We start from the raw sequence: 23,300 nt of genomic DNA on the forward strand, positions 1-23,300 counted from the left end.
ATTGAAAGAGATGAGTGTAGTGCCTATAGATTATGGGGTGGCACGCTGAAGCCTCTCTTAACTCATGGGCAGCATTAAAATAGGCGGGGCGGGGGCATGGTTGCCTCCCATCCTGGACGCATTGGCTGTCATACTGCAAGGGCATGTCTATGTTTGTCTGTGTGCAGTCTTTCCTGTAGTTCCACTCAAATCTTTCCAAATGGAGTGGAATTTCGATGGAGATGTGATTCCCCCCCCCCCAATCTTTGAAGCTAAGTAGGAATCTCCATGTGCAGCAGAGACATTGATGATGTGGTAGAATGCTGACTTGGTTGAATGGACTGTTCTATTGTGGCCTACAGGTGAGGGCTGCCACTTGGGAATGCTCCCCATGTTTTTTTAAAAAAACATGCTTACAAATGGAAAACAACATATCGGGGGGAATATTCTGGTTCAGCCTTTCACCTACTTTGCTGCCTCCTGTTTGTGTAGAGTGTTTAATGTAAGGGAGCATTCAAAAATATGATTCCCTCCCCCTTGCAACCTGTGAATGGTGCAGTCCACCCTAGAGTAGGGCCATATCTCAGTGGCAGAGCATCTGTTTCGCACGTAGAAGGTCCCTGGTTCAGTCCCCAGGATCTCCAGATAGGGCTGGGAGAGACTGCTTGTCTGGAATCCTGGAAAGCTGTGGCCAGTCGGCGTAGACCAGCCTTTCCCAACTGGTGTGCCTCCAGATGTAGTTGGACCACAATTCCCATCAGCCTCAGCCATTGGCAATGCTGGCTGAGGCTGATGGGAGTTGTGGTCCAACAATATCTGGAGGCACACCGGTTGGGAAAGGCTGGCGTAGACAGTGGTGAGCTAGGTGGACGAATGGTCTGACTTGTACAAGGCAGCTTTGTGTTTTCCAAGGAGGTGGCCCCTTTGGGGGCCAAAAACCGCTCCCACCAAATGTGTCTCCTGAACTGCCTCAGCTGTTGCTGACGCCTCTGAGGGACAGTTGCTTCTCATCCCGCAACACTGGATTGTGCTTACATAAGTACAGTTCAGCCTGTTGGGCTAAGGAGGACTAGCTGGTCCTCCATGTGAGGTGTCAATCCGCCGAGGTGAGGGGTCAGTGGTAAGGGCTGTAGCTCGGGGGGTGGAGCACATGATTTGCGTGGAGAAGGTCCCAGGTTCAATCGCCATCATCTCCAAGTAGGGCTGGGAATGTCCCCAGTCCGCAACCTTTGAAAGCTGCTGTTGATCAGGTGTTGTTGGATGCTGTTGGACTACAGCTAACTCCCATCGTCCTTGGGCTCAGGGAGATGTGGTCCTGCAAAGTCTAGAGAGCAACATCTTCCCCCTCCCCCCAAAAGCAATTCAAAGTTCTAAATATAGGACTAGGGAGTGTTATTTATTCTGTATTAATTAATCTTGATAAAACTGGCTGTGGTAGATGTGGAGCACAGTAAACGCGCTTGTGATGAAAGAGGGGTCTCTCCTTGTTTTTCTTGCCCTGCTTGGTGCTTCCATGTGCGTTCCTTCCTTCCCACAGTTTCCCAGCTTTCTTCTGATGCTTCGCCTTCACCTTCCTCTGTAGTCTCCCTCTGTCATGAGAAGAAGTCGCTGATGGGGGAGTCAGATTTAGTGCCACCAATAGTTCCACTCATAAATCCCCAGATTTTCCCACTCTGTTGGAGAGGATGTGGAGCGATTGGGACATATGAACACATGTGGTGGTGCTGCCCTCGAGTGCGAGACTTCTGGACAATGGTCTTTCAGGAGGCCAGCACAATCACGAGCCAATGGGTTCACCCATCAACTCAACAATATTCAGCGTCAACAATATTCTGCTAGATGGACCAATGGTCTGACTCTTTCCTAAGTTCCTAAGTGCCCTTTCCTCCTGCTTGTGTTCCGTCCGCCCCAAAGCAACTACTTCTGGAGGGAAAGGGAGGAATGGGGTTAGCCCTATGCCTTGCTCAAGTTGCAGCATTTTTCATATGAGGCACCTTTTTTTTAATCGTTGTACAAGTCCACCTCATTTAATATCTGAAGATGGCCAAGGGGAAAAAAGGGGTGTGTGGATAAGGAACATCTCAAGACCTATAGCAGGGGTAGGCAATGAGGAGCTCTCCAGATGCTGTTGAACTACAGCTTTCATCAGCCTCACCCACCCAGCATGGCTAAACGGCCAGGGATGATGGGAGCTGTAGCCCATCAATATCTGGAAGCATACTCCATATGTGACCAGAAGGATTTGGCATCTTTTTTGAAGAGAAGCAACCACTGTTAAGTGCTTTGTGCAATAATATTTTAATCTCAAAATGGCCCAGATCAATGCAAGCTTCTTTCGTGCTGGAGGGTAAACAAAGCACTTGCTTTAGTGCTATATCTCTGACATAGGTGATAGAGGGGAATGTGGGTCCTTGGGCACCATGGTATGGTTTGCTTTCCATCCTTTTCATGACTCCTTTGCCAGAGCTGTTTTCCATTCCTCTTTCCCTTTTGTCTTTATGTTAGTGTTGCCCTCTTCAAATTCGCAACATTTATGCCTTTTCCTGTACTAAGTTTGTGAAAGCAAAGGAGTGAGGATGTAAGACTGTCTAGAATTAATTTTTCTAATTATTGTTTGAATTATATCTGACATCTGACAATGGTGACAATGGTGACCACAGCTGAAGCAAAATTGTGGGGAGGTGTGTTTATGAAAAAAATATCCTCTGAAAAACATGCTATCCCCATATTTTAGCAATAATCTGGGGAGGCTGCAAAACCGGACAGACGTATTTACCCATTCAGAGTGAGGGCAGGAAGCACCACCCTCGCTCTGATTTGGCTTGATGATATGAAGCCAGATCTGATTGACCATATTGCACCAAGTTGTTGCCATGGTGGCTACATGAGCCCTAATCTTCTGAGTCACATAGCCACTAAGAACTTTAAAAACACAGACACCAACAACAAAACCCAAGCTGCTGCTGCTATGCAATACTGGGCAAAATAGTATGAAAATTGGCATGCTCTGGGCCAGAGCTGGGGAAACTTTTTGGCCCCACAGACCACATCTTTATCAGGATCAGCCTCACGGCCAAATCTGGAGATAGTGGGGCCACCCACCTGTCAATCACATGATATCCTTAGGACATCACATGGAGCCATCCACCTGTCAAATTCACTTGCCCAGCTTTGCAAGCCTTTCCCTACTCCCTCTTTAAACTCCTGATCTTGGAGGTTTAAAAGGGGGACGTGGTGAGACTTGCAAAGGGCTTTAAACCCTACCTGCCACCACACATCCTCTTGCTGCAGTGTTGAAAGGAGAATGGGGAATTGCTGCTCCAAAGAGCGCTTTTGCAAAGGGCCTCCGCACACCCATTTGAGGCTCCAGTGGCTCAGACTAGAGCACAGGGGCTGTCCTGAAGCTTTTATCTTTTTGGAGCAGCTCTGCACTTCTCTATTAAGTGAGCGGTCAGGCGGCGGCAGGGGGGATGGGGTAGAAGAGAAAGGTGCCTTTTTAGTGAGAATTTCTCCTAACGTGCACATTTTTGTGTGCACATTTTTGTAAAGCAAATTTCCATAATACCATGGATTTTTGTAAATTGTTTTCACTAATACATGGTTTTTTGGCACGCTTTATCCTAGCAAATGCATTTTTGTGCACATTACTTGGCTGGAGAACTCCAGTTCAAAATACGGAGAAGGGCAAATTTCAAAGGATGGCTGTGTTTTGGTTTGCATACGGTTTTGGAAGGCAGCAATGCTGTAGATTCTCCGTTAAATGTGAACTGAACTGAATTCCTCTCCAATCCCTATTCAAGACACAACTAAAGTCAAAGTAGCTCCTAAGAGCGCTTAGCTCCAGACCTTGTTTGAATATACAGGGCTCGACTGTGGGATGTACAGCTTATGTGTTGCCTGTTGCTTGTAGCTCACCTTGCAGGAAGAAGTTGCCTTACATCAGACCGGACTGTCTGTTCATCACATCCAATGCTGTTTATGGCGACTGGCAGCAGCTCTCAAGCATTTCATGCAGGGAAGAATCTTTCTTGTCACCTCTTACCTGATTCTTTTTCATTGGGGGTGTCAGGGACTGAACCGGGGACCTTCTGCGTGCAGAGCCATAGAATTATGATTCTTCCCAGACGGAGAAGGGTTGTGTTAATTCAAGAACAAAATGGCAGAGCTTGGAAGACCTGCACAGATGACATAATGCCGCTTCTGGAAATAAAAAAAGCCGCACTTTCCCTGGGGTAACACTGGAGCGTTTGAAAAATATAATGAAAGAGTGTGCTGCTGAAAATGAATGGTTGTTGCCTAGAAACTTTGATTGGTTCTTTCCAGTGTCTTTTGGGTTGGCCCAGCAGTGGTTGGTGAGCACATCTTTTGGTTGCTAGGCACTCACAAAACACACATCCTTTTCTTTCCAGAATGAGCAGAATAGCTGTTTAGGATTTGGGTTGCAGCTGAGGCCGTTGTGTCCAGTTGCAACCCTCCTCATAGCATGCCTGAGCACCATAGCATGAAAGCCAATCTTTGCTCCCTCTCTCTGTTTCAGACATATTTATTACCAGATTGACTTAACTTGGATTCAAGGCACCAGCACATAGGAAGCTGCCTGAAACTGAGTCCATCACTCATTCTAGCTCAGGGCTGTCCACACTGACTGGGTGCAACTCTCTAGGATTTCAGACTGGGGGCTTTCCTAGCCCTACCTAGAGATGCCAGGGATTCAGTCTGGGACCTTTTGCATGCAAAACAGATGCTTTAATATGGAGCTGAACACTAAAGTCAGGATCATTCAGACCATGGTATTCCCGATCTGTATGTATGGATGTGAAAGTTGGACAGTGAAAAAGGTGGATAAGAGAAAAATCAACTCATTTGAAATATGGTGTCAGAGGAGAGCTTCGTGCATACCTTGGACTGCAAAAAAGACAAATCATTGGGTGTTAGAACAAATTAAACCAGAATTGTTACTACAAGCTGAAATGATGAAACTGAGGTTATCATACTTTGGACACATAATGAGAAGACATGATTCACTAAAAAGAGGAAGACCAAACAAGAGATTGATTGATTCCATAAAGGAAGCCACAGACCTGATCTTAGAAGGTCTGAACAGAGTGGATTATAACAGATGCTATTGGAGGTCGCTGATCCATAGGGTCGCCATAAGTTGTAAATGGCATTGAAGGCACATAACAACAACAACAGCCCTTCCCCACCAGCAATGCTCCTGGCAATGTTCTCCCAAAGAGAAAAAATGAAGCAGGAGAAGACAGCATCTTTTTCAAAGTGTTCCATTGGGTGTCAAATGTTTTGTAGACTTTTTCAGTGGGCAGCAACTGGCTGGCTTCACCAAAAAAGATAAAAACTGACAGATGGTTCCTTTTTTTTTTTAAAAAAATGTGGATTTCTTCTTTTATTCTAAGCCCCTGGAGTGGTGAAACCTAATTGGATGCATGCAAAGATGATCTCAAGAGCAAAAATGAATCTGGTTTTCTCTGTATTGTGGCTATTTTTATCAGGCTTGGCAGCTAGAAAGAGTAGCTAGTGGTGTGTGTGTGTGTGTGTTTGGATCATTTAATGCTTTTGGATCCAGATCTATTCATTTGGGGGGAGGAATTGATGAGGCAGACTAAATATCCGTGGTTCACTGCAGCAGCAGCTGATGATATCCCTCTGGTACAGTATTCACCATTCTTAGACTAGGGTGCATTGGTCTGGTTTCTCCCCGCCTCCGCCGTTCCCTGAATCTCATCCAGTTCCTTTTGAAAAGAGAGACCCATGCATTCAGTCCAGCAGACAGAAAACTACATGTAGCATCATTTGTCTCCTTGGATTCGTTTAGAAAGAAGTAAACAAACCGCTGGTACTTCTGCAATTGGTTTAACAGTTGTCACCAAGTGTCATATTATACTTTTCCTAATCTACGTCCAGTTCTAAGCCGTTTACCTAAAGATTTAGTTCTCAAAGGATTCTTGAAACAATTAGAAAGAGAGCGAAGTCTTAAACAGCTTTTGTTTTATTCTTAGCTTGGCAAGAGGAACTTCAGTTGCAAATGATTCCCAGGCACATAGATCCTTCTTTCTGTGGCTCAATGGCAACATAACATTTGACGATCTTTTAACCATAGCTGAATCTGAGTGGTGATGTGATTACATGCTTCCTGCTGTAATACTCTCCAGAGCATGTTCCTATTTGCCAGCCTTAATCATGGTAGAGCATTATGTTGATTACCATCAGCAGAAGATCTCCTACAGGGTGAAAGTGCTGTTTACAACTCACCACTTTGTTCTGACATTGTCACACTGATTTCCTTCCTCTACCTTTCTCTCCATATCTCTTCCCTTTTGTGTGTGTGTGTGTGTGTTAGGATAAACAATAGAATGTATTTAAATGGCACCAGTGTTTACCCAGTATTTATGCTAATTGGATTGTTTGAAACCAGGACTTGAGGCTGGTTCATAGAATCATAGAATAGTAGAGTTGGAAGGGGCCTACAAGGCCATCGAGTCAACCCCCCTGCTCAATGCAGGAATCCAAATCAAAGCATTCCCGACAGATGGCTGTCCAGCTGCCTCTTGAAGGCCTCCAGTGTCGGAGAGCCCACTACCTCTCTAGGTAATTGATTCCATTGTCGTATGGCTCTAACAGTTAGGAAGTTTTTCCTGATGTCCAGTCAAAATCTGGCTTCCTGCAACTTGAGCCCATTATTTTGTGTCCTGCACTCTGGGACGATCGAGAAAAGATCCTGACCCTCCTCTATGTGACAACCTTTCATGTACTTGAAGAGTTCTATCATATCTCCCCTCAGTCTTCTGTTCTCCAGGTTAAACATGCCCAGTTCTTTCTCTCTCTCTTCAGAGGGCTTTGTTTCTAGTCCCGAGCATCCTTGTTGCCCTCCTCTGAATCTGTTCCAGAGTTCTTTTGTTGTTCAATGTTAAACGTGAGTATCAATGCAGGGAGCATCTTATAAAGGAGGTATCCCTTGCCCCCAGGAATGCATCTGCTCAGATGCTGCCTGCCCAAGTATGCAGACTTCAGAAGTATCTGTGTTAAAAATAGTACACAACACACACATACAGAGCCCGGTTAACTGAGGACCCCCTTTTAGCCAATCAAAACATTGCACCCATTTTCTATTCCTAATGCTTCTCACTCTGAAAAGGGACACAGGAAATAGATAAAAGCTAAGGGCTTGCTAAACTCAAGTTGTGAGTGTTCCCACAACCTGAGTTGGACTCAGGCTGCCTAGGCCTACCCCACTTCCTTTCCAAAGAACCCAGGAGTCCTGGCACCTTGGCCAGCCTTGCCTCAAGCCCATCACTCTTTCTATTCCTCTCCCTTTGGGACCCGGGAGACCTGGTGCCATCTGCCCTATGCATTTAAAGCAGTATCATACCACTTAAAAAAATAATCATCGCTTCCCCTAAAGAATCCTGGAACTGTAGTTAGGAGACCCCTAATGCCCCCACAGAGCTAAAGTTCCCAGAGTTCCCTGGGAAGAAGGATTGATTGTTAAACTTATCTGGGAATATTCCTCTGTGAGGGGAACAAGGGTCTCCTAACAACTCTCAGCACCCTTCACAAACTGTAGCTCCCAGGATGCTTTGAGGAAGGCCATGATGGAGTAATATTGCGTTAAATGGTTAGTGCAGATGGGGGCCTTGATGTGATGCACTTTCTTCCACTAGTGTTAAACATGATTAAGGTAAGTGGCCTGGTTAGCACATTGCTAAGCCATAGTTTATTTAGCTCAGTGGTTCCTCTTGAAAATTGCTGAGGGTGTTGGTGGACCACTGAATGATTTTTAATTCTATTTTTATTGCTGCTTTTATGTCTTAATGTATTGTATTTTATTGTATTGTATTACATCTTGAATTCCAAAGAAGTCATTTGGGGTGCCATGGCACCCATGGGCTCCAGGCTAGTGACTCCACGTCTGCATGCTCACCTGTCCATCCACCATCCATCCAAGCAAGAAGCATTCAAGAACATATTCCACACAGGCAAAAACACATGAAGAGGGTGTGGACTGGAGAGGAGGTGTGGCCTGCGGAGAATCCCAAGGGCCAGATAAAGAGGCCTGAAGGGCCACCTTCAGCCCCTGATCTTGAGGCTCCTCACTCTTGATTTAAATAAAATCTACTTGTGCATTGCCTGTGGGTTTTTCCCTCCAGCGATACAAATCTTGCTTTCATATACTCGGCACATCAGCACTTAAGACTATGCGAGAAAAATAGTTACCCTAGATTGGTGTCTTGCGCAGGTGAAGATTTTCGGTAGGTTATGCTCAAGTGAGGCGCAACGTTGGTTCATATTCAGGCTGTGATGCTAAACGTCTAATTTCTAGGAAGGAAAGTCAGTTTCCATGCAGCCTCTGAATGAGGCTTCATGAGTTGGGAAGCTTCTGGACTCCTTAACAGCTTTTGCTACAGACATTTGTGTCCGATCCAGTTCCCTTTCAGCCTCTTGTTCCGGGCCAGGGAAGAGTTGCTTACGTCTGAGAGTGCCTTCTTTACCAGTTGTTCTCTTTCTAATTATGTCAGCCCCTTGCTACTCACATATGCATACGTTTTAACAGCAACAGCAAAATTCATGTGTAGGGAGGAAGCCAGCCAGCCAGCTCCCACTGCTGACTTTAATTACATTTTTTAAATGAAACCGTTTGCAGGAGGGAAACTCATATCAGTAGAGTGCCCACAATTTCATCACTTGCTGGCAGACCTTATGCTGTTGATATTAAGCCCATTACCAGGAGTTAAACCCCAGATGTGTTAAAACATGCAAATCTTTGGGAGGAAAAGCCGTTTGCTAAGAGTTTAGTGTGTCCTTTTCTAAAAAAAAAAAGGTTTGGGATTGTTTTGCGGTAATTGGATTGAGACCTATGTAACGTTGGTCGGCTCTGACGTATTCGATGTGTGCAAAACAGCAAGCTTTTTCTGTAGAGTGCAGAAGGTTTGACACAACCCTCAAGTAAAGGTTCCAATTGAAACGGGTAGTCGTGAACGTGAAACAGTTTCCCTGCTGTCAGTGCTGTTCCCCAACTAAAATAATGGAGGAAATTTCCTATATGCTTTTAATGATTAGCCAGACCTTTGTGAGCGAGCGAGTGTAAGGTGGAGGGTGGAGAGAGATCCCTAGGTGCAAATATTTGTGCTAATGTCTATTAATAGGTATGCCATATGCACAGCCAGGATGTTTTTACAGAGAGACAGACAGACAGAGGGACAGAGGGACAGAGGGACAGAGGGACAGAGGGACAGAGGGACAGAGGGACAGAGGGACAGAGAGACAGACGGAGAGAGAGAGAGAGAGAGAGGACAATGCAGTGTAATAGCAGAAAACCATAAAATGATTCTGCCCTGCCCATTTTTCAGTCTGTCCATGTTGATTTCACCATATTAGCCATGCAGGTCTGTTACTCTCAAAGGCAGATCCCTGCCACATAAGAGGTTTTTACAATACCAACATTGGGGAAGGGCTGTAGGTCAGTGGTGGAGCATCTGCTTTGCTTGCAGAAGGTCCCTGGGACAATCCCCAGCATCTCCAGGTAGGGCTGGGAGAGACTCCTGCCTGAAACCCTGGAGTCATAGAATCATAGAACAGTAGAGTTGGAAGGGGCCTATAAGGCCATCAAGTCCAACCCCCTGCGCAATACAGGAATCCAAATCAGAGCATTCCCGACAGATGGCTGTCCAGCTGCCTCTTGAATGCCTCCAGTGTCGGAGAGCCCACTACCTCTCTAGGTCATTGGTTCCATTGTCGTATGGCTCTAACAGTTAGGAGGTTTTTCCTGATGTCCAGTTGAAATCTGGCTTCCTGCAACTTGAGCCCATTATTCCATGTTCTGCACTCTGGGACGATTGAGAAGAGATCCCGGCCCTCTATGTGACAACCTTTCATGTACTTGAAGAGTGCTATCATATCTCCCCTCAGTCTTCTCTTCTCCAGGCTAAACATGCCCAGTTCTTTCAGTCTCTCCTCATAGGTCATAGGCTTTGTTTCCAGTCCCCGGATCATCCTTGTTGCCCTCCTCTGAACCTGTTCCAGTTTGTCTGCATCCTTCTTGAAGTGCGGAGATGGAATGCTCAGAGAGGCTTCATTTGCAGAGTAATGTCTGTACTGTCCTCCAGGTTAAGGCCATGTGGTAGAATCATAGAATAGTAGAGTTGGAAGGGGCCTATAAGGCCATCAAGTCCAACCCCCTGCGCAATGCAGGAATCCAAATCAAAGCATTCCTGACAGATGGCTGTCCAGTTGCCTCTTGAAGGCCTCCAGTGTCGGAGAGCCCACTAACTCTCTAGGTCATTGGTTCCATTGTCGTATGGCTTTAACAGTTAGGAAGTTTTTCCTGATGTCCAGTCGGAATCTGGAGAGCCACTGCCAGTCAGTGTAGATTATACTGAGCAAGATGGACCAATGATCTGACTAGGTATAAGGCAGCTTCCTATGTTCCTATAATAGTAGCAATATTATTTATAGTAATATATATTTCTTTTTTTAAAAAATACTGGGAAGAACTTTCCAGTTACACAAACCTGATGGCATCCCATTTATCCAGTATTATATATTTGTTTTTTTGTATTTATATGCTGCCGTTCCACCCAAATGCTTAAGCTGGGTTCCAGTTTAAAATAATGGCCTGCGTTTTAAGAAACATAGTTGTAACCAATAAGTTCTGCTCAGAGTAAACCCACTGATATTAATGAACCTATGATAGTCCTGCCCATTAACCTCAGCAGGTCTGCTCTGATTAGGACTAGTATTGGATGAAACCCATCGTATAAAATAAATGGAGAGGGAAGTAAAAAAATAATAATTAACCAGTGGGACCTGCAACAAATTGTTGCTGTGTGAAGTGCTTCAGGGCTCCAGCCACACCACTCCATCGCCTCCCCTAGTAGTCGACATTCTCTAGTCACTGAGCATGCTCAGTCCTCACTGGGCTTTTCAGAGGGGGCCCCAAGCACACTTTAAACTTCTGCAAATTTTGGGCTTTCCCCACACCTGCTGAAAATGCCTCTTCTGCACGGGTAGTATATTTTGGCTATAGCCACGCGAACATTAGAAACAGAAGGAATGACTATTGTGAACTTGAGTTTATTGAATTGTTGTGGACATGCCTATCAGTGAATCGGGGTCACCCCCAAATAAGAGAGTGTTTTCTATATGGTGGGGCGATCCCTATGTATGTGGAAGGGTATATAGGTTTGAAACTGGAAAGAACACGGAAATTAAAAACAAACAAATCCCAAATAGCCCAACAAGTGCTTGCACGATCCAGAGTGTAAGGTCTTGATATGCAGAGTGTTGACAGCAGTAGATCTTATATGTATATATATGGTGGTAGTGGATGAAGGATCTTTATAGAGTCATGCATGGGACAGATTGTGTAAGTTTATTGTTGAGAACACCTTAGATATGGTTAAGTTTATGCTGAGGGCTGTTGTGTCGTTGCCTGGGAATGTTAAGAGTGTCCGTTGAGGCGGGGAGTGGAAGAATGCCTTATACTGAGTATCCTGTAAAGTGTGTTTGTGTGTGCACGAGGGGGTATTAGGCTGGTTGTGGGTGCATACTATGAGGTTAAAAACCCCCAAACTTCTCTGTGCTATACAGGGATGTTTCAGGAGGATGGAAAAGAAAATGCACACATTTTTCCTTCCGACTCTTTGGAGTTCTTGTACTTTACTGTATAGCTATAAAAATGTGGTTTAGTGGTTAAGGTGTTGGACTATGACCTGGGAGACCAGAGTTTGAATCCCTACACAGCCATGAAACTCACTAGGTGACCTTGGGCCAGTCACTGCCTCTCAGCCTCAGAGGGGGGCAATGGTAAACCCCCTCTGAATACCCCTTACCATGAAAACCCTATTCATAGGGTCGCCCATAAGTCGGAATCGACTTGAAGGCAGTCCATTTTTATAAAATGTTCAGGTTTCTGGCTAGGAGTCTTTTAGACTAGATGTCATTTCTCCCTTCTGTTCTCCTGCAACTCCCTTCACACACAACTCTTTTCCCATGAGAGCTGAGCAGGACTGCAAGACTCCAGGTCTAGGTTGGCTGGAGCTCTAAATAGCAATCTTCATTTTAAGGATTTGAAGTTATACTGCAACATTTTGTTGCAGGACTGACTTATTGCTTATTTCTGTCCTGCTTTTCTGTTTAAAAAATGTCAATGATAAAATGAACAAACTGTGTCAGATTCTTTTTGAACTGGCATTGCCAGGAACAAAGCCTGGAACTTGTGTAGGCAAATCCTGCACTGGATCCCTGAGCTACGGCACCTCTCCACGGTTCTGTTTCCTTATCCTCGGTCTGAAGATGCCATGGCATGAACCTGGGATCTTGTGCATGCAAATCATGTGCTCCAGCACTGAGCTATGGCCCTTCACTTCTTATCTAAGGCGCTTCCTGATGACCTGTTTCCTGATTTGTTATTCCACATTTTCTGGTGCACTTCCTGGTTGCTTTCCTTATAGCAAGAAGTCTGATCTTTTGGGGAAGTGGGTTTGTTGAGCACTCGTTGTTCCCAATCAACCATAATTGCACAACCTGAATTTGCTGGTATGTGATTGAATCACACCTGAAAATACCGACTGCCTGGAAGCCCCCCTAGTCACAAAAGCAGGATGATTATACGAAGCAGCAAATATAGATGCAGGGTAGACTGAGCACGCTTAACTATTGCCTCCAGATAGCTCTCTGAATCTCAAAAGCTTGCATTCTTTCAGTGAAAGGCTTCCTCTCACGACACCCCAGAGAGCATCTCTCTTCAAATAAAATAACTGCTAATGTCCGTCAGTGCCTTTGGACCTGCCAGGCAAGCAAGCTTAGCTATAGTTGCAGCCCAGTTTAGGTCAGTTAGATCCACTCTGTACAAGGAACAAATTGAACCAATTCTAGCCAGTGGGGCTGCAAATACAGTAGAGTTGCTTGTCTTGATTTAGGGACTGTTGAATCTGTTGAGTCAATGAGTGGCCTGATAACTGGGGGACTCTTTGCTTGCAAGCGGCAATTACAGAACACTGCTCAACAGTTAAGGTGGAGCTTGGCAGAGAGTTGGCACACTGGTTTGTGCCAATCGGCTATTTTTGCTCTTCAGAAACACCAGTGGAGAGGATGGGTGAACCAGAGTGTGTGGGGTGTCACCCACTCCCTGGTGGCATGCAGCCCCCAAAGGATTAGCCAGAGGATATATACACATATGCGCCTTTCTGGATTGCTCTGTTAGTTAATGGTTGTTTGTTGCCTGGAGGGCAGAAGTGCGCAGTCTCTGGCCTACAAATTTAATTAGGCTGGGAAGCCCTCCCCATTTGTTCTGTGAGGCTGTTTTTGCTAAGCCACGCCCACCTGCCTCTACCTGACACCGTTTAGGACAGGGGCAGGTAAAAATGTGGCAAAGCCCTATGGCTTTGCAAACACTGACTGACTGTTGGCACTTGGAAAGTCCTTGCCTAATTGTGTACCTCCAAAGTCCATTTGCAGTTTGGATTCAGAGTTGGTCCATGGCTGAGTTGGGGTGGTAAGGGTCAATCCTCCTGGCCAGTTCCCTACCCCTTCCTTAGGGACAGAAAGAGAGGATATAAATCCTTTGAATAAAAGTTTGTCCTTCCTTTAGAACAGGTATGGGAACCTTTGAATGGAAATGGACTGCCTTCAAGTCGATCCCGACTTACGGGCGACCCTATGAATCGGGTTTTCATGGTAAGCGGCATTCAGAGGTGATTCATCATTGCCTTCCTCTGAGGCTGAGAGGCAGTGACTGGCCCAAGGTCACCCAGTGAGCTTCATGGCTGTGTGGGGATTCGAACCCTGGTCTCCCAGGTCATAGTCCAACACCTTAACCACTACACTACACACTACACCTTTAGCCCTTCTAATGTTGCAGAACCGCAACTTCCATCATCCCTGGCCATTGGTCTTGCTTGCTGGGGCTGATGGGAGTTGTATTTCAGCAATCTCTGGAGGGCCAAAGGTTCCACACACCTTCTCTAGAATGTACCGGTGTGATAAACTTGCTATGATTTTTTTCTAATGTTCTTGGTAGAATCTTAAATATCGCTGGTTCCCTTTATGAATGGCTGATGCTTTATGAAAGATTTCTTTCAACTCTGCTTTTCCTGTTTGCTCCTTGGGCTTTCTTTTTACAAAAATAAAATAAAACAAATGAAATAAATATGATAGCACAGAGCCTGTTGCAGTTCCCTGTTGGATACATTAATGGCGCTTATCTTCCCCAACCGAAAGAAAAAAAACCCCAAAGTACATAATGTTTTCAGAGTGGCTCGGTGCCAACTCTGGTGCATAAAACCACACTGATAAGCTAACAGTGGTTACCCTTGTTGTCTCGCTTTGGCTTATTGTCTTTGTTTTTAATTTGGAGCTGATTCATTTGTTCATGGGGAGAGAGAAGGGAGGGAAGAGACAAAGGCAGCAATCAATATGCATGCCAGGAGTGGAAGGAGGCATTCTGGAAATTGTACCTGGAGGTATGCTCTGGGGGTTGGGGTTGAAAGTTGCATGTGCATGTGAGGGTATGAAGATAGGTCAGGGGATCTGTACTCTGCCTTGAGTTGGCGAAATAATGCTCTGAAGTCCTTGGACACAGCGGTGTCTGGAGCTGATCATACCTGGATGAAAGATCACCTTGGGTTGTTATGCATAGGAAGCTGCCTTATACTGAGTACCATTGGTCCATCTAACCTAATATTGTCTACACTGACTGCCAGCAGCTCTCCAGGGTTTCAGATAGGGGACACTGATGTTCCAATGTTATATGCTGAGTGTAAAATATGTTGGTAAACTTTTCTGTTAGGTTAATGGTGGAAAGTAGAGAATGAATGGTGGGGGGAAGTGAGTTGGGATGTTGGTCAATGCTGTGTGTTGATTGGCTGAGAGAATGGGGGAGGGTTGGTTTTTATATGTGTGGATGACGGTTGACAGATAGAGTTGGGTCTTAGGTAGAGTGGGTTGGAAGGGAGTTTAGTAGTGATTAGAGAGTTCGAAAACATTCCATCAACCTTACAGGCCAGTATCTATCCAAGTTCGTTCTTTGTCCGCTAGCTGCTGAACAAACAATATTGATATTAATGTTTATATTTTGAAAAGAAATATTGATAAATGAAGGAAAGGTTGATAAAATTATCATTCTTAATATTAGTATCTTAGAGGCAGATTTTTTTTAAAAAAAATCCATTTCTGAGAATAGCTGTGGTAAGTTGCTGCATAAGAATCCAATTTACGATGCTAGAGAATAAACTAATTAATGGTAAATTAGGGTCCAAATCCAGATTGGGAGGAATTCTAGTACAACCTTAGTAGAGAGGTAGTGCTTCACTTATAGTATTTGAGGCAAACTTTATGAGCGTAACCTATAAGAAGCTAAAGAATGTTTATTTGTAACCACATGCTTGAGAACCTGACCTTTATGTATTCTTGTTTAAACACCTCTTTTGTTTAATAAATATGTGTGGTTTATAATGCCTGGTGTTTGGCTACCTATCACAAGAGATACAGTAAATAAAGGGTGAAACAGTAAATTATGGTGGCAGCGGAGTTACTCTTGAGAGTGTAATTGTGACAGGTTATAGGGGATCAACCCATAGCTGTGGTCTTTTAAGGACATCAAGATACACAGGAAGGTTGTGGCTTTCCTAGTGCTTGAACAGTAAGAAGCAGAGGCGTTGCCTGGCTGTGCCATGTATGGTAAAATGTATCTCTTCCCTGCTAAAGGTTGAGTGATAGTAGGGAACATTCTTAGTCCTACTTGACATTCTGGGAATTGAACCCGGACGTTCTCCTTACAATGCATGTGGTTTACCACGGAGCGACAGTCCTCCAGGAGCCAAGATTCCATTACAGAGGCAGCATGGACATGGGCTGCTCAGGGGAGACCCAGATGTCTTGTGAGTCCAGGAGGTGGGGTAGGAGAAATGTGGGGCTTGCCAAGAGCAGAGGCATAACTGCACATGGTCAGGGTAATCCACAATGGTCAGTGCTGGGACCTAAGCGAGCCTCTTTGCTGGATCCATTTAGGTTTTAAGTCTGCCAATTTTCATCAGTGGTTGATTTGCATAGAACCCTGAGGGTTTTGTTTCTTTAAATGGTGCATGTTTTATTACAAGCAGCTGGCAGCTTGCAGATGAGAATTAATAAGCGGTGCCAGGCTTGGCTTAGAACTGTCAAAGTGCTGAAAGGGAATTGTGGGAGATGTGGTGACAGTGTTGCTTTCATGTGCCATGTTCCTACTCCCGAAGCCAGTTTCCTCATGCTTTTGTACCACCATCACCACTTCTTCTTATCCTAATTATATAGCTCTGATGTGATGGTAGGCATTTGGAGAGCACAACCTCCAGCTGCTTTCACAAGCAATGCAAAGAACATGTCTTTGTTACCAAAATGGGTTCTGTTGTTGTTTTTTCAATTTTTGGGCTTGCAAATTAACCATTTTAATGGCAATACGTTTCTAGGAATGTGGTAATCGCAATTTGAATGATTTGGCCAAACTCATTTCAAATCTTGTGACTCTCTTGTGGGAAACTGGCGGTTGTTGTTACTGAATTTATATCCCACCCTTCCTTCCAAAGGAGCCCAGCGTGACAAACACATCAACAAAACAACAGCAATAAAAAGAAAAGCATTATTGAAACAGTTAAAAACATTCTGAAACACAGTTATAGTTACAAATACACTAAAAAATACATTTAAAAGTATTCTTTCAGCCTGTGATGTCTGGACTGTCAGGAACAGTTCTCGATGGCCCATTGGCCTGATTCAGCAGGCTCTTCTTATGATCTTATGGCCACATCAATCCATTCAAAGCAGAGTTACCGAGCTTGTGGCTTTTCAGAAGTTGTTGGACTATAACTCCCATCATCATAAGAACATAAGAAGAGCCTGCTGGATCAGGCCAGTGGCCCATCTAGTCCAGCATCCTGTTCTCACAGTGGCCAACCAGGTGCCTGGGGGAAGCCCACAAGCAGGACCCGAGTGCAAGAACACTCTCCCCTCCTGAGGCTTCCGGCAACTGGTTTTCAGAAGCATGCTGCCTCTGACTAGGGTGGCACAGCACAGCCATCCCTCACCAGTGGCCATGCTGGTGGGGGCTGATGGGAGCTGTAGCCCATCAACATCTGGAGGGCCCCACCCCTGATTCAGAGTCCTTCCCTGATGCCGATGCTGTCCTGAATACCGTCTACTCCACTGGCCACATTCTCAACTTTTGCACGTTGAGCCGAATGTCTGAAGAACAAACTGTACCAGCTGCACAGGTGTAGCTGCCCCATTTCAGATCTGTGGCAGGCTCTCCATGTTTACTAAGGCTGAGGGAGGATAACAGCAGGACAAACGTATTGGAGCGTCCCATTGAAATAAACAAAAACGAATCAAACATCAATTTTAAAGCTCTGTGTGTGTCGAGGTGTGATCCCAGACACCAAAAGGGAAGACTTTTTCAAGGACTACATGTGTGAAGGGGATTCCCCTTCTGTCACTCCTTCTCCATCTCTGCACACATGTGTGTAAAGGGGAAGGGTTGGGTCATGTCCAAGGTCATGTATGACTAAAGGCTCGCAAAGACATGTGGCAGCTTGTTGCTGGCAAGTGAATCTTCTGCTGTTAAGCATTTGTTCTTTCATTTGTTCTGTTGTTAATGAACTTCTACAATATTTTAAGGCGCTGTTTTAAGTGTTAAGGGAATTAAAAAAAAGAAGCCCTGTGAGCATGCATTAATTGTTGCCCATGTTTGTGTTTGCTTGTTTTTGAAATTTCTTTAGTCGATCATGTTGTTCCTGAGCCAGGCACCAGTCTGCTCTCTGCATTCGACCAGTGGCGAGAATGGGCAGATAGCAAGTCCTGCTGCGATTACTCTTTGCATGTGGATATCACAGAGTGGCATAAAGGAGTTCAGGAGGAGATGGAAGCCTTGGTGAAAGATCATGGTAAGGGAAGATCCTCTAATGTTTTTGTTTTCCAGGCAAAGCCACAAAAACTTCTAGCTGAAGCTTTGCATTCTATTTTCCATGGTGAATATATATCTGGTCTTGCTTTGTGAAATTTGAAGATAATTTATTTCAATAATTTATATATCCCCCCCACCCTCTCTCAGTGTCGCTTCATGTAAATGGGGAATAAACAATTGGTACTGGGGGACTTCAACGTTCATGCCGAGACTGCTTTATCTGGGGCGGCTCAGGACTTCATGGCGTCCATGACAACCATGGGGCTGTCTCAGTTTGTTACTGGCCCGACGCATGTGTCGGGACATACCCTTGATTTGATCTTCGCCACTGGGCAGGGAGATGGTGATCTGGAGGTTGGGGATTTTTCATCTACCCCATTGTCATGGACAGATCACCGCTTGCTGAGGTTTAGGCTTACGGCGACCCTTTCCCTCTGCAAGGGTGGGGGACCTATTAAATTGGTCCGCCCCCGGAGATTAATGGATCCTGAGGGTTTCCAAAGGGCTCTAGGGGATTTTCCGACTGAGAAGACTGGCGATCCTGTTGAAGCCCTGGTTGAACTGTGGAATACGGAGATGACCCGGGCGGTTGACACGATCGCTCCCATGTAGAGCTCATACAGCCCCATGATATACCCCGGAGCTGAGAGCGATGAAGCAAGAGAGGAGGAGGCTTGAGTGCAGATGGAGGCGCACTCCTGACGAATGCAATTATGCCTTGGTGAGTGTCTCTTCTAAGTGGTATATAGTAGCGGTGAGGGCAGCAAAAAAGAGTTATTTTGCTGTCAGTATTAAGGCATCACTCTCCCGCCCAGCGGAGCTTTTTAAAACTGTATGAGGGCTTTTACATCTTGGCCCTCGGGATACTATAGATTCATCTGTAGCCCGTTGTGATGAGTTCGCTGGACACTTCCAAACTAAGATCGCTTGCATTCGTCGGGACTTAGACTCCAATATTATAGCAGTTGGATTCAATGAAGCATCCAGACCACGGTCTTGTCCTCATTTATTGGATGAGTTTCAGTTGGTGCAGCTTGAGGATGTTGACAAGATCCTTGGACTGGTGCGGGCGACCACGTCTGTGCTGGATCCTTGCCCCTCTTGGCTGGTGAAAGCTGGCAGGACCGGAACCGCCGACTGGGCCAAGGAGGTAATCAATGCCTCTTTGCGAGAGGTTGTGGTCCCTGACTGCCTAAAAGCGGCGGTAGTGAGACCGCTCCTGAAGAAACCCTCCTTGGACCCAGATAACTTGAACAACTATAGACCTGTGGCGAATGTTCCGTTCCTGGGCAAGGTTCTGGAACAGGTGGTGGCCGGCCAGCTCCAGGGACTCTTGGATGACACTGATTATCTTGATCCATTTCAATCCGGTTTTAGGCCTGGGTTTGGTACCGAAACAGCCTTGGTCGCCCTGTATGATGACTTTTGTCGGGAGAGGGACAGGGGGAGAGGGACCCTGTTGATTCTCCTTGATCTCTCAGCTGCTTTTGATACCATCGACCATGGTATCCTTCTGGGAAGGCTCACGGAGTTGGGAGTTGGGGGTATTGCTTGGCAGTGGCTCCGCTCCTACTTGGTGGGTCGTCAACAGAAGGTAGTGCTTGGGGAACACTGCTCGACACCCTGGACTCTCCATTGTGGAGTCCCACAGGGATCGGTACTGTCCCCCATGCTTTTCAACATCTATATGAAGCCGCTGGGTGCGGTCATCAGGAGTTTTGGAGTGCGTTGTCACCAGTACGCTGATGACACGCAACTCTATTTCTCCTTTGCATCTTCCTCAGGTGAGGCTGTTAACGTACTAAACCGTTGCCTGGCCGCGATAATGGATTGGATGGGAGCTAACAGACTGAAACTTAATCCAGACAAGACCGAGACGCTGTTAGTGAGTGCCTTCTCTGCCCAGATGGTGGATGTTCACCCTGTTCTGGATGGGGTTACACTCCCCTTGAAAGAACAGGTTCGTAGCTTGGGAGTTCTTTTCGACCCTTCCCTGTCTCTTGAGGCTCAGGTAGCCTCAGTGGCACGGAATGCTTTCTACCATCTCCGATTGGTAGCCCAGCTACGTCCCTATCTGGACAGTGACGACCTCGCCTCAGTCGTTCATGCTCTGGTAACTTCTAGATTGGACTACTGCAATGCGCTCTACGTTGGGCTGCCCTTGAAGATAGTTCGGAAACTACAGTTAGTCCAGAATGCAGCGGCCAGATTGTTGACGCGGACCAGAAGGTCCGCTCATATAACACCTGTTTTGGCCCGTCTGCACTGGCTTCCTATTTGTTTCTGGGCTAAATTCAAAGTGCTGGTTTTGACCTATAAAGCCTTACACGGCATGGGACCGCAATACCTGGTGGAGCGCCTCTCCCAATATGAAACTACCCGTACACTGCGCTCAACATCTAAGGCCCTCCTCCGAGTACCATCCCATCGAGAAGCTCGGAGGATGGTGACTAGAAATAGGGCCTTTTCAGTTTTGGCTCCCGAACTGTGGAATGGTCTCTCCGATGAGGTGCGCCTGGCGCCGACGCTGCTATCTTTTCGGCGCCAGGTGAAAACCTTTTTATACGCCCAGGCATTTTAAAGTGTATTTTTACAGTATTTTATTACTATGTTGTATTCTGGATGTTGTTTGGTTCTCGTATTGTTTGTGTGTTTTTGTTTTTTGAGTTATTATATTTATTGTATTTATATATTGTGCCTGCTTTTACCTTTTATGTACACCGCCCAGAGAGCCTTCGGGCTTAGGGCGGTATATAAATTAAATTAAATAAATAAAAATAAATAAATAAATTCAAATACATCATTCATAAAGCCAATCAAAGCAATACCTCTGAGCACATTTCAGATTAAGGCTGCAATCCAATACATGCCTATTCAGAAATAAGCTCCGCTGGGTTCAGTGGGACTTGCTTCAATGGGACTCATAAGAACTACAAATGAGTCAGCAGCCAAATGCCATCCAGAATAAATGAGCATAGGAAACTGCTTTATACCAAGAGACCTTCGGTCTGTCTAGCTCAGGACTGTCAACAGTGATTGGCGGTAGCTCTCCAGGGTTTCAGTCAGGGGTCTTTTCCACCCTCACCTGGAAGCACCAGGGATTGAACCTGGGACCTTCTGCATGCAATGCATGTGCTCTACCACTGAGCTACGGCCCTTTCCATTTAAATGGGTTTTACATTCCTTACCAAGAGGGAAGATTAGCTCCTGGTTTAACCAGGGAGGTCATAGTTCTCCTCCCACCTGCCTCATGATTGTTTTAGCGATGTGTGTCCAATCGTGCACCTGCATCCATAGTTAAAAATAATGTGTGAATTGGCAGATCCTGACCCATATTTATTTATTTACTTATTGAAAGTCTTTTTAACTGATTCTTTGGCCAAAATGGCTTTCAGAGTGGCTTCCAGAACAATTAAAAGCAAAAGCAAAGCAAAAAGACAGTCCCTCCCCTCAGGCTTACAATCTGAAGACAAGGCACACAAGGAAAAAGGGAGAAGGAGGGACAGGGAAAAGAGCAAACTCAGGCACCAGCTCTTAAAAGCAGAGAGTTCCGTATCTTGGAAAGAGGCTTGTAATGTGGCGCTTGCATTTGGTAGTTACTGATGGATCGTACCCTTTCTACATCAGACTGTTATATATGGTAGCATTCAGAATTGGCAGGTGCTAGAGACGTGATAGGGTGGGGCTTAAAAGCAGACCATAGGTGTGTTCCAGCGTGGTTGTTTGTGTGTTCATAATTAAATGGAACTCTGATGGACTTTAAATTTCACTCCCTCTCTTGTTTCTGATAGGAGTCAATTCTTTCCTGGTGTATATGGCCTTCAAGGATCACTTCCAACTCACAGATTCTCAGGTATGTGTTACAGCTGGGCCAAAATCTTCAGCCTGCTTTTTTTTGGTGTTCCTTGGGCATGGGGCAATTTTTTTATTAAAAAAAATGATTATTTTTTGGAAAGATGGATCTGGGGTGAGGGCTAAATTTTAAGACCTTTGGAGGGAGGGTTCTTATCTACACAGAAGATGGCTCAGTTTTTCTTTTTTTAAAAAAGCAGGGGTGAGGAATTTGTGGCCCTTCCAAATGTTGGAGTCTATCTTCCGTTAGCCCGAGCCAATGTGGCCAGTGGACAGAATTAAGGGTCTTCTAGACCAGCCACATCTAGAGGGCCACAGAGTTCCCATTATTGTTTTAAACTTCACTACAACCAGAGTGTTGATCCAATGAGGCATTCTCTTTCAGTCTGAGATGCCCATGCCATGGGAAACCAAGCCACTGTTTGTTTTTGAGAGAGAGAGAGAAGGGAGGCAAACCACTCAGCCACCTTCTGCTAAATAGGAATACCTGTCTAAAAAGGCCTTAGAATTCTGTACCCTTTTATGAAAGTTGATGACTAGGCCTCCCTCTTGTGCGGCATTAGAAAGATGCACAAGGGTTCAAGCTGACTAGGAGTTACAGGTGCAGTGGTCCAACCAGCAGTGTCCCTGTGTGCACCAGCCCTGCCCCTCTTGATTTTTGTGTATTGAGTGCAAAGTTCTGAAGGGGATTCGAACTGCTGAATCTTCAGATGTGCTCAGCGTGTGACGGTCGGGGGAAAAAGGGGCAGTGAAGGTGCACCTGCATCCACTACACTGCCAATGCGTTGCCTGTTGGACTACAGCTCCTATCATCCTTCAACATTAGCTATGCTGGCTGGGGCTGGTGAGAGTTGGAGTCCAACAGCATCTGGAGGGCTACCCGTGCCCTACACAGCTTCCTACTGGTTGAGAGATTCTAGATGTTCATGCTCATAAAACTGAATATAGTAGCGGTGGGCTGTTGGCTTCATGCCCTGCTTCATGTTTTCTCAGAGGCATCTGTTCCCTGGACTTCTGTTGTGTAGCCTTCCTAAGAAGGGTTGCTCCACTGCCTGTTTTGTTTTTAATTATATATACCACTACTTAGCTTCTGCAAATGAAGCCCCTCTGAGCATTCCATCCTCAAAACTCTATAACTGCCATCTTGGTAACAGCATTTGTATGTTGGCAGCTGATGAAGGCGGAAGCTGAAACGTTTTGTTAATACAATAAAAACCTCTGTTGGGTTAATCACAATTACGTTCATATATATATATATATATATATATAATCTTTTACTTTTTTATTTTAATTTTTCATTAATTGTAAGTTGCTTTGGATGCACATATATGTGTAGAAAAGTGACTATCAAATTTAATAAATAAAATAGTACATCTGTTCAGTCACTGTGCGAAGCAGGATGTTAGACACGATGGATCTTTGGTCTCATCCAGCAGGGCTCTATGTTCTTTATTTAGTGGAGAAGAGCTGGTGTAGTATTGGAGGCAATAGTATTGGAGGCATAGGTTCAAATCCTTGCTCA

The 23,300-nt window shown here is 45.3% G+C and overlaps 1 protein-coding gene across 3 annotated transcripts in view; it reads left to right on the forward strand.

Moving 5' to 3' along the window:
• DPYSL2 (dihydropyrimidinase like 2) overlaps positions 1-23,300 on the forward strand; it is a 118,273-nt gene that overhangs the window by 58,951 nt on the left and 36,022 nt on the right. For all 3 annotated transcript variants that reach the window (XM_061592294.1, XM_061592295.1, XM_061592296.1), the window contains exons 4-5: positions 17,742-17,906; positions 21,718-21,779. In XM_061592294.1, the coding sequence (XP_061448278.1) occupies positions 17,742-17,906; positions 21,718-21,779 (227 nt within the window). The remainder of the gene's footprint in view (positions 1-17,741; positions 17,907-21,717; positions 21,780-23,300) is intronic.

Source organism: Rhineura floridana, chromosome 12 (assembly GCF_030035675.1).
Source record: "Rhineura floridana isolate rRhiFlo1 chromosome 12, rRhiFlo1.hap2, whole genome shotgun sequence".
In the NCBI taxonomy this organism is placed as follows: domain Eukaryota; kingdom Metazoa; phylum Chordata; class Lepidosauria; order Squamata; family Rhineuridae; genus Rhineura; species Rhineura floridana.